A 12,284-nucleotide genomic window follows, 5' to 3' on the forward strand; every position below is an offset into this window, starting at 1 on the left:
TTGGTGAAGAAACATCATGGTTTTGGTGCTTTTGCATAAATATTACAATGTTCCTCAACATTCGTGATTCATTAATCTGTTTTTATGACTTTGTAGAGCTCCAAAGGTTGATGTTTATTCTGTTAACGAACAAACAGAAAAATATGCCACCAATTAAATAGACTTGAATATATTTAACCTCCAGAGTCACATGTTTTGCTAAGAAAAAAAAAGTTGCGTCTGTGAGACTTATAGATGAGGTTTATCGTCCATTGGATGTAGTTTTAATTAACCTTGTCAGTGGTTCATTCCACCAGAAGAAGAACCAGCATTCCCAGTATAAAGTGTGTCAAAATGGTTGGAAAAAATGCAACAAAATACACAAAAGAAAGCAGATGAAGGCAAAAGAGCAGAAAGTGTGACTGTTACAAACCAGAGGGCAAAAAAAAAAAAAGAAAAGAAAAGAAGCAGCAGGAGAATAAATAAATAAATAAATAATAAAGTAAACTCAAAGACGACGGACGACTCCTACTCTCTGTTTTATGTTTTGGCCATTTTGCAATATAATAACTAAGGTTCCTGTCTGTGTCTGTTTCTTTTTTTTCTTTCTATGTTTTTGGCGGCTAACCAACAGGGGAAGAGGAAGAAGAGAAAAAGGGAAAAGCAGCAAGCAGAGAGCAATGGTAAGTGAGCCGCAATTATCTCCCATATTAGAAGAACCCTATCATGTGTCGGGTAGATGTGACATGTAGCGAGATAAAAGTCACGCCAGTTTTGTATGTGCGTGCGTGTGAGAGTGCGTGCGTGTGTGTGTGTGTGTGAGAGAGTGCGTGTGTGCGTGTCACTGTGCCTGGCTTCTTTTTTCTTATTTGTGTATGCAGCCATGATACTTAATGCAATATTTAAACGCTATAGTTGCTTGCACCCCCTTCCCTCTCTCATCCCTCCCTCACTAATAACAACTGAATATGCATGACCCCCCACCCACTTTCCTTCATCCCCCTCTGGCCCTAACCCCTTTTTTTGGTATTGAAATATGTGTTTTAAGAATATGTACATAAAGCATTGTGAGAACCATTAACTTCCCGTGTGTGTGTGTGTGTGTGTGTGTGTGTGTGTTCATTCACTGCCTGTACCCTGTAGATTGCATTGCCCCTGTCCTGGGGGAGGATATGTGTGCGTGTGTGTGTGCGTGTGCATGTGCGTGCTGCCCCTTGCTCGCTTCTTCCATGCATGCTTCTTTTTATTTTTATTTTGTATCACCAAAAGTCACTGACATCTTAAAATTAAGGAGGTTTGCTTCCCCTGTGATTGGTTTTTTTTTTTTTTTTTTTTTTTAATCTTCCCACGATTCATTTCTTCTGATCATCTGACTGTGAGGAAACATTGCCGACTTGTTGACATGTATTTTTTACGCTATGGTTCTGGTGACGGATCTCTTCTTGAAGGCTTCTCTATCTGTTCTTTTTTTCAGAACACAGAGAATATTTTCCAAACCCTTGCCTTTCACTCCCTCCGATTACAGGTGCTAATGTCATTTTAAAGTATTAAATCACTAACTGTTTTTTTTTCTCTTTCTTTTCAATTTACATGTCTATTTATTGATCTTTAAATGTGCAATATTTGAAGCAGGTTTATCATTTAGAACATGCTCATTTTTCTACTACTAGGTATTATTTTATTCTCAATCATTGTATTTCAATATTTTAAGTTTGACCTGAAGGATGTGATGCCAGTGTAAACCTCCTTAATCTGTAATCTTTAGTATCCGTGCCTGGGCCTCTCCTATAGGCCAGCATGAGTTTGGCCTTTCTTTAAACACATTTCTATTAGGGCTGGGCAATACATCGTGATATATCGAGTTTTCTATTTTGGCGATATAGAAAATGACAATATAGAGATACAGTATATCAGTATGTTTTTTAACTTGCTTTAATTCATACAATCACACAAATCACATCATACAAGTATTTATTAATATCCATAGAGTGCAGTCAAGCACTGTCCTTCTTTACAATTGTTCCATATTTCTCAGATATATATTTTATAGCTTATTTTGTATTAAAATACTTTCTCTATCTCTCAGAACAGCATGAAAAGCTCAGTTAGATTTATTACTAAGCGCAAGCCACACTACAGAACTCACTCACACGTGCTGTCCCTTAGACACTTAGAAAGTGGCACATATTGATCAGCTGTTTGTTAATAAATGAGCCTGTGTGGCTTTTTTTCAACAGCAATCAGACTTTATTGAGTTAAAAATATCGAGATTTATATCGTATATCGTCATTTTGAGGAAAAAATATTGAGATACGAGTTTTGGTCCGTATCGCCCAGCCCTAGTCTCTACTCCTACGAGGCCTGGATCCAAACCTTAATAATATCAGACTTACTTTGCACAGTGAGTTTGTGACTAGCAGATATAAACGAGTCCACAGTTTGATCCCAGGTCTGAAGAGTAGAGTTTCCTCTTCAGGTTCCAGCCTTTTTAATTCCTCCCCTGGCGAGGGCTGACTCACTGTTTTAGCTGCAATCTGCTGCTGATGCTGATGCTGATGCTAATGCTGATGCTGCGTAGTTCTCCCACTCAGACCTTGCCTTTATGAAACCCTAGTGCACTGAGCATCTAACCATCAATTAATCCAGCCTGCATTTTTTTTTATTTTTTTGGTGCTTTATTTATATCTTCTTAACCAAACAAGCACTGTCTGTCTTATCTTTAGCCCTGACTCCAGTCAGTAATCAGATTACTGCTTTTATAGCCACTAAGTGTTAATTTGCATGATGTTTGATTTCACTAATTGTGTAAAGGCACACTTGATAAAGGCTTATAAAGGGTTTATTCTCAGTGATTTTACTGCTCAAAGCTTCATAGATTCACTGTGATCTGTTTTTTCTCTTCATTTTTCTCCTCTTTTTTTTTTTTCTTCTTCTTTTTTTCCTCGATTTCCGTTCCTCATTTTTGGTTCCGTCTCTCCTCTCTGCTGGCTCCCCCCACCTGCCTTGTCGCGGCATCAGACCTGAGCGCTCCTAAGAAGTGTCGAGCGCGCTTTGGGCTCGACCAACAGAATAACTGGTGTGGCCCGTGCAGGTGTGTATGGTGTGCGCTTGCACAGGCCAGGGCCAGATGAAGGCTGGGTAACTCCACATTGGGACTTCCTCCTCTTGCCCCCCCTCCCCTTTTGCTGCTGCCTTTATATCCACCCCCCCCCCCCCTTCTTTTGGCTTTCCTGCCTATCTGTTCCGCCAAGCTATCGTGATCTCTCAGCTTCTTCCATGCCACGTCCTGCCGGTCTATCTCTGGGGGTCTCTCTAATCGACTTTTTGTTTTTTTACCTGGTGTTTGGGGAACATGCTGAAAGCGTCTGTATGAGTGCTGTACGAGCGTGTTTGATTGTAGGAATGTTTAGTTCTGTAAACTTTACAAATATCTGGTGCGAAGTCCTCGACTGGCAGGCCGGGGCTGGAGGGATCTGGAGTCTGATGGCTTGGTCACTATGGAGGACATCCCAGTGTGGCCAGCCTTAGTCTAAGCCCTGGCTACATTTTTGTGTCTGTGCAATGACATGTCCATTTTGTTTTTCCTTTTGTTTGTTTTTGTTTTTGTTTTTTTTTGTTTTTTTTCGTGTGTGTCTGTTTGTGTGTCCGTGTCTACCTCTTTTGGCTAACAGATGCAAATACCCCAAAGAAGTGTCGTGCCTTGTTCGGGCTTGACCAGCTGAGTTTATGGTGTAAACCATGCAGGTATAATAACTGCTCCAGTACCAAATGGGAGGAAGACATCCCCCCCAATGAGCATCCTGTACTTGCTTATTGGCTCAGATGTCTGACGGTCTGTTTCCATCAGTGTGGTAACAGACGGGAAAAAAAAGCACCTCAGCTTCTGGTTTCTCGTTCCTTCCTATTTTCTTACTCCAATAAGTTGAAGCCCATTGAAAGAAAATGGATTTCTTTAATAGTTTTAACACAGTTTGCATTAAAAACGACTAATTTTAAAAGCTCTCGTAATGTGTTTAGGCTGCGACTGATTGAAATCCATTTTCTCTCCAGGCAGTGGATACTAGTTCCCTCCCATCGTAACTGTCGTGTATGTCCTAATTGGCACCTTTTTGAATAACAATGTTATGCTTACAAATTGATCCCTGCTTTCTCTGAGGGCCTGCTCAGTGACACTCTTTTCTGTGCCCTCTTCCTCCTCCTCTTTCTCCACCTCTCCTTCCTCCAAACTCCTCTTCGATAACCCTTACTTAGCCCCTACCTGTTGTCTTTCTGTTCCGACACAAGCAGTCTTTGAATTGGGAATATTTTCATGGTAGGTATTTGTTTCTGCTAAGTAATATACCCTTCTTTGTGTCTGGCTTGCACCACACACCCCCCTCCCCCCTTCGCCCCACCATTCTTTCTCCACGTTACATTTTCCTGTGTTTCAAACATATTTGTTACATCGTTCATCATCAAAAATTGGACGCACATCTGTAAAAGTCAGGGTATTTACTTTATAACAGCTTAAAATTTTTGCCAAAAGTCATAATCATGCCAGTACAGTGCACGTTGATACATTAAAAACCTGAAAGATACAGTTATTCAGTCATTTTCTGAGCAATGAGGTTAAAAATTCTCTCCGGGGCTCCATTTCCTCAAAGAAGCATCTGCTATAATTTCCCTCGAGACAGAGAAATCAATATCATACACAGGCACATACTATAAATCGATATGTCTGTTGAAAAATGGATATTAGCTCATTTGTTGCTGTTTGACAGACAGTTATCCACACCACAATGTGTATGTAATAGCAAAATGATAGCTTTTAACCGGCCGGTCGATGACGCGCTCCGTCCTCGAACTGAAACACAAAGGCCGACCGCGCCTCCTCTCACTCTCACACGCTGCTCTACCATCAACTGTTGTGTTCATCCAACCTGCATGCCATCCATCCAGCATGTGATTACAGTTTCGTGAGCCTCGTCGTGTACGTAATTTCTTAGCATCTATTATATGTCTCATTCTTCTTATTCTGCTCTCAGAATATTCAGAGTTAAACATTGTATATTTAATCTTGAATTGAAATTAGTGGTTGGCTCAAGTACCCTCCTTCTCTTTGTCCTACGACAACATTTTGCTCTGAAAACCATTTAAAAAAAAACTACTTTTATAAAGATAATGATGGAATAAATGAGTGTTAACGCACATATTTTTTGTAATTTAATTTAATACTGGAAACAGATATATAAGACAAATATAATATGGCATTGCGTCTTTCAGTCTCAATTTTTTTAAATATGTATACAGCAGACAAAGGCAACTGGCGCCCGGGAGCCACATTCGTCCCTCACTCTAATTTTATGCGTCCCCAAAGTAAATGTACAAAATGACAGAAAAATACACAAAACAAGAGCAAGAATACATTAAAAAAAATACAAAGAATTACAACATTGCACAGTAAATGACAAGAGAAAAACACAGAAAATATTCCAAAAACACACAAAACTACGACAAAAGTGAACAAAACAACAACAGTAATACAATTTTGTGTACTCAGGGAAAATATACAAAATTACTGAAAATGTTAACAAAATACATGAAAAACACAAAAAATGACTCTGCAAACCCACAGTGCTAACAAACCAGCAAAATGACTACAGAAATACACAAAATGACTCGCAACGAGCAAGACAACAACAAACATACACAGAATGACAGAAAAACGCACAAAATTACTATAAAAACTCTTTGTTCTTTCCTGTATTAATGATCAGATCGCTCATTATTCTAAATGCTGAGTCGTGAATGTTGATCATGTGACCCTCTGATCAAACAAACACATTTTTGTGGCCCCGCTGTGATAAAGGTTGCCTACCCCTACAATAGGGTCTATTATAGGGTCTCTCTCTCCCTCTCTTCAGTAGTGCCATTGGGGTACACATACCTCCATTTGAGAAACACTACTGCAGTTCATTCTAATGTAAGATAAAAATAAATAAATAAAAAGAGTTGTATAGCCTATTTTGTTTCTGGTAAATTTGAAACAGTAAAAACTCCATGGCCGACAGGCATCCTTGTGATGGAGTGTGTGGGGGGGGGGGGGTCACTGCCAGGGTCAGGATAAAGATGAGATGGGCAAAGATTCACCTCAACCATATCTGAATATAGCCTTCACCGCCGAGTCACCACCAACAAACGCAACTGGACTTTCAAAAACCCCGCCTCCTCCTCCTCCTCCTCATTGGGTTGCGTACGAGAAGCCTGGCCTCAGGACTCTACAGGCGGGAATGGGAGGGGGGGGAGGCGGGGGCAACCCCAGGCTGGAATGCAAACATGACGCCTTGACCCTTTGCACACACACACACACACACACACACACACACACACACACACACACACACACAGTTGTGTCTGTGGGGCAGATTCCGGCTAGTGTGGATCTCGTTGACCTTTTCGCCTCGTATCCAAACTCCACCCCCTCAGGAGACGAGTGCGTAGACTCTGATGCAAGCCCAGGCCCCGATAACCTCGCACCGCTACAGATCCTCCACCAAGACATTCAGAGAGCAATCGCTCTACAGCAGACATTGGCAACTGGCGGCCTGAGGGCCAAATGCGGCCCTCGGTCTAATTTGATGCGGCTCCCAAAGTAAATGTACAAAAATGACAGAAAAATACAAAAAAACAAGAGCAAGAACACATTAAAAAATACAAAGAATTACAACATTGCAGGAAAATACAGTAAAAGACAAGATATAAACACAGAAAATACTCCAAAAACACACAAAACTACTACAAAAATGAACAAAACGACAACAGTAATACACAAAATTACTCAGAAAATAGATGAAATTACAGAAAATGACAACAAAAGTACACAAAAAGACAAGAAAAACATGAAAAATAACTCAGCAAACCCACAGTACTAACAAACAAGCAAAACGACAACAGAAATACACAAAAAATACTCCAAAAAAATGCAAAATGACAGCACAAATACACAATATGACTCCAAAGAAACATATTTTAAAGGAAAAATACACAAAAGGACTACAGAAATGCACAAAATGTCTCACAATGAGCAAGACAACAACAAAAATACCCAGAATGAGAGAAAAACACAAAATTATTATAAAAACAATTTTTTCTTTCCTGTATTAATGCTCAGATCACTCATTATTCTAAACGCTGAGTCATGAATGTTAATCATGTGACCCTCTGATCAAACAAACACATTTTGTGATAAACGTTGCCTACCTCTGTTCTACATCTCCAATCTGCTTTCCTTCTTTTAGCCTCATTTCATCGTGTCGGTGTGCACTGCTCATTCCTACTTCCTACTTCCTGCTTCCTGCTTCCTGTCTGGGGGCTTTATCCATGACCTTCTCTCTGTGCCTGTCGTGTCTCACACTTTTTTGTATCACTGTAGAACTTTTCTGGCACTTTTTCTATTCAGCACGAGTTGTACTACGTTACCCAAATGCACCTGCAGATGTCAAACAATCATTTGAAGTTAAAGTCGTTAACACTGATATTTTATGTTATTGGATAAAATCATAGTTTAGGCTTCATCGATCAATGAGTCAAACCTGATTCACTCCAAAAGGAAAGAAGGAGGTCAGAATTACCACTTATTTTTTAACATAAACTGTCCGTTTGTTGGCATTTTCGCGCATTGCATTGTGGGATGTAGTGTTTTTTTACTTCATTCTGACATCCTGGGAGTACCCGGAACACATTTTTTTAGAATATAAAAATGAAGGTAATACAGTACAGTGATTTATAATAAAAGAAAATCTAAAGCTGAGGTTCAGTTACGTTATTTTTCCAGAGTTTTAAAAGATTGTTCAAGGCAGTGGAAAATGTAGTGTTTTGATCGTATGGGCGGAGTCTGTTGGGTCCCATTTTGTTGAATTTATATTGAAGACATTTAGATGTTTCATCATTTAATGCCATGAAACAAACAGTGTTCTTCAATTTAAAAACTACTTTAAGTGTTTATTTTGCACAGTGATATTATTGGTATTTCATTTCATGTTTTTTGGCCCTTCAATGAAAATAATTTGTGCACCAATGAAGTAGAGAACCACTGTCACAAAAATAACATCAAGAAATCATAGTAAGAATGAAGTAAAAACACTGCTTCTATGTGTCTGTTTATGGGACTCCACATCCCACAATGCAATGCGCGAAAATGTCAACAAATGTTTACAATGGAGATGAAAACAAACTTTTGAGTGTCAATTTCAAGCTATTTCTTTACTTTTTGGAGTAAATTATGTTTGATTCATTGATCTATGAGGCGTACATTATGATTTTATCTCATAAAAGTGAAAAAGATCAGAGTTATCAGCGTAAAATCATGTTTTATTCAAACAGAAAAGGTGCATTTGTGTTTGTCCAGCCGTGCTGAGACACTGCGTTTACATGTGTTGCTTAATAATATCCTTTTTCTCTCGCCTTGTCCCTCAGGAGAAAAAAAAAGTGCATTCGCTACATTCAAGGTGAAGGCAGCTGTGCCAGTCCTCCCTCTACGGACGGAAGCTTACTAGACTCCCCCCCATCCTCCCCCTCCTCCGTGGTTCCCTCCCCCTCCTCAAAAGAGTCCAAACCTCAGACTGAACAAATGCAACCTCTTTCACTGACTATGAAACCGGCCCACCAGCCACTCCTCCACCACCCGCACCTCCTCGCTGGCCCCCCCCCACCACCACTGCCACCACCATCTCTGGCTCAGCTCGAACACTCTGCTGCAGCCGGAAAAACGTCCGGCGCCCCCTCCCACAATGGAGCTCTGAAACACGGCGACGTCTCGTCCTCGCGGCACCCGGGCTCCTCTGTGGCATCCTCGCTGGCCCGACCCTCGGCATCGCTGTGTCATTCCCACTCGCTCCACCCCTCCACGGGCCCTCAGCCTCTATCGCTAGTGACCAAGTCTATAGAATAGTCTACCCTATTCTCCTCCTCTTTTTCAGCTACACTAACACACACATCTTTCTTACGTCGTCTTTTCTTTTCCTGTTTCAGTTTCTGCACCTCAAGGCTTAGAAATTTCAATTTTGTTAAATTTCATTGGTCAATATTTGACCCGTCATTATTAAAGGGATTTTCCACTGTTTTTACAAATGTGGCCTAAAACCTTTGAAATGTCCTTATTAGTAGATCTATGTCTATCAAAACACATTATTTTGCACCATATTTGTTTTATTAACTTTTAAAAATGGGACTAGTTTACCGTTTTTGACCCTGTGCACCGCCATGTTGAAATGACGTCATTGATGACGCCAATCTCCCCTTTTAGTCCATTGAGTTCTATAGGAGGTGAAGCATTCAGGATCATTTATCAGCTTTTTCAGTCAAAATAACAACTTGTGCTGCTTTGGGTTGATCTAAAAATCAGTAAAATTTAAATTAAGTTGAACCGAAATTTGATAAACAAAATCTGTGAGCTGAAAAAATCTGTGACCACAGGGGGCGACAGTTCACACTCTGGTGTTTCATAGATGGCATTTTCAAATTTTGGTAAAAAAATCGACTTTAAACTTTTACTGATTTTTAGATCAACCCAAAGCAGCACAAGTTATTTTGCTAAATGATCCTGAACGCTTCACCTCCTATAGAACACAGAGGAGTTCAAAAGGGGAGATTGGTGTCATTTCAACATGGCGGCGCACAGGCTCTAAAACGGTAAACTAGTCCCATTTTTAAAGGTTAATAATACAAATATGGTGCAAAATAATGTGTTTTGTTAGACATAGATCTACTAATAAGATTTCAAAGGTTTTCTGCCACATTTGTAAAAACAGTGGAGGATCCTTTAAAAAAAAATCTAATTATTATACACAATTGATGTGAGCTATAGTTTAACTTTGTGAATCTGCCAACATTTTTATGATTTTTATTTTAATTTTGTCTCATTTTGTTTTTAAAACAAACAAAAACAAATGAATGATCTAGTTCCAAATGTTTAAAAGACGGATTATAAAGAGTAGGCTAGATTATTCAAACAGGCCCTTTTCTGGTTGGTTCTCCTTCTTTATTTGTATTAAATACGAGCTCGTGAACCAATCATCTGACACGTGGTTAAAACTCCAGGAGGGTAACGAGGCTTTAGTGGTGACACTTTTCCCTGAGGAACAACTTTTAATTGTGATGTTACTTGTTCTTGTTTAAATGTACAGAATAACAGGGAGTGGGGGGAGGGGAGGGGGGTTACTGTTGTTAATATGCATTCTTCCACTGCGTTGTCTTTTTTTTTGTTTTGTTTTTTTTCCCCCTTTGTTTACTTCTGGGGCGGAGTCAAGGCAAGTGGGGCAGGGTGTAGGGAAGGTGGGGGCGGGTGGGGTCGGGTTGTTAAATTTAAATTGTCACGCTAGGACCAGTAGTATTTATTGCTTTAGAGATTGCTTGTCGTAACTTGTATGTGTCTCCTTTTGACTCTTTTTTTTTTTTTGTTTTTGTTTTGTTTTCTTGATACATTGTACAAATTATAATTTTTTTCTTAAAGTAAGCAACTATACGTATATGATCCATTTTTACAAGGAGGTTTTTAAAAGGCAAACTTTTTTCGTAACAGATTTTTTTTTCCTCGCTTAAAAAAAAAACAACAAAAAAACCTGGATTCAACTCAGTGTACGGTGTAGATCTCATTAACGGAAGTATGCACAACTTCATATCAAGAAATGCGTCTATAAGCCATTTTACAAAAAAAAAGAAGAAAAGAAAACTTGAAACAAGAGACAGTGGGTACCGTGTGTTCAGTAGTTCTTTTTTATTGCACAGTAAAAATCTGGGACTGTAGATTCATGTACAGATTTTCCGTGCCAAATTTTGTGATAATTTTCTCTGCCCCTCCCCCACCCCCCCTTAACCAAGCTGTAGGAATTTAATTTTTTGTTTTATTGTCATTTAGGTTTTTTTTTAAATTTTTTTATTTCAATACCATTCTTTGCTGTGACGTTACATAGATTGCTATGTATGTAGTATAAATGTTGCTATAACAAATGTGTTTGGTAGCAAAATTGTCAAATATTAAAATTTAAACTTAATAAAAAGACGGACATCATACTGTATAAAACCCACAAGGGCCAAATTATGTATATTAGGAGGTTCATAAAAAAACTATTAAATACAAAAAAAAAAAAAAATACACAAACTGCCACTTTTAAGTACACTACTGCATATAGGTAGATAGAAAAAAAAAAAAAATAGGCATGTTGATGTTGCAAGAGGCTGTAAAAAAAAGCTACAAGAGAATCATCCACTCGGTGCCATTGTAGTTGACATGACGCGACTGTAATCTGTCGATTTCTTCTCTGGTTTATTAAGATGCTAATGATAAATAGTTTGAATGTTTCCTTAACGGCTGTGATGTTCCTGTTCTATTTTATGCTCTTATCTTTTTGTTTGTTTGTTTGTTTGTTTTTTTCCTGTTATTTTAAATGGTTCTAAAACCATGTTTTTGTAATGAATAAATGTTTATGCTGTACAGTCTCTGTAGCATGCAGTTCTGTATTAATAAAAGCAACTTAGTATGTGCACGTCAGTGTTTTCCCTTTTATTCACCAGCTATTGAGACGACATGGCTACGGATTACAACGTTTGAAAGTATCGAGTTAAAATCCCGACGTCATAATAAAATCACAAATTCAACCCTTGCTAACCATTCCATCACCAAGTTATGTATGTTTTACATAAATTAACAGATGTTCCCATATATGTGCTTCTGTGATTGGATCAATAAATAATAACTCAATATTTATTATACATTTTGTTGATGACATATGAAAGTTTAATGTTGCATAATTAGCGTCTATGTTATTAATGTAGTGTTATTTAATGATTCGTTTATCAATATTATTAATGAAAACTATATTTCCCACATTTTCCTCTCATGCACTGAATGTCTGGTTTTTTTTTTTTTTTTTTTAACGATTCATGGTATGAATCATAACTAATTCATAATGATTACTTTATTCTACAGCACAATCTTTAGTGTTTTACTTCAAAATGACTTTAATAAACTCATTCTAATGAAGAATAATCTATTTTAATTAATTTAAAAATAATTATTTCTTTCTTTCTTGCATTTTTTGCACAACAGACTAAACTTGTGAAAAACAACAATTTATTCCTGATTTATTCACCAAGTTTAAAGAAAAACCATGAACGTGACCTTGAAATATCGTATGGAAGCAGAAAAATGCACTTTAAATGTAATATCGGATTTGTATTTGCTCACAAGTCAAATGTAGAATGTTACAAACAACATGAAACTTAATGGTGTTCCACAGGGTTTGGTTTCAGGTCCATTAGTGTTTCCA

At 38.3% G+C, this 12,284-nt stretch overlaps 1 protein-coding gene across 26 annotated transcripts in view; it reads left to right on the top strand.

Moving 5' to 3' along the window:
• Positions 1-9,182, top strand: part of tcf7l2 (transcription factor 7 like 2) — a 92,186-nt gene extending 83,004 nt beyond the window's left edge. For 4 of the 26 annotated variants that reach the window (XM_028477203.1, XM_028477205.1, XM_028477210.1 and 1 more), the window contains 4 exons: positions 599-662; positions 1,454-1,504; positions 2,998-3,070; positions 8,434-9,182. In XM_028477203.1, coding sequence (XP_028333004.1) covers positions 599-662; positions 1,454-1,504; positions 2,998-3,070; positions 8,434-8,908 — 663 coding nt within the window. In that variant the 3' untranslated portion in view covers positions 8,909-9,182. Of the gene's footprint in view, positions 1-598; positions 663-1,453; positions 1,505-2,997; positions 3,071-3,650; positions 3,724-4,230; positions 4,293-8,433 lie in introns of those variants that run through there. The other 22 variants (XM_028477204.1, XM_028477206.1, XM_028477213.1 and 19 more) reach the window with 14 other exon arrangements.
• The last annotated feature ends 3,102 nt before the right edge of the window (positions 9,183-12,284 follow it).

Source organism: Gouania willdenowi, chromosome 19, assembly GCF_900634775.1.
Source record: "Gouania willdenowi chromosome 19, fGouWil2.1, whole genome shotgun sequence".
Lineage (NCBI taxonomy): Eukaryota > Metazoa > Chordata > Actinopteri > Blenniiformes > Gobiesocidae > Gouania > Gouania willdenowi.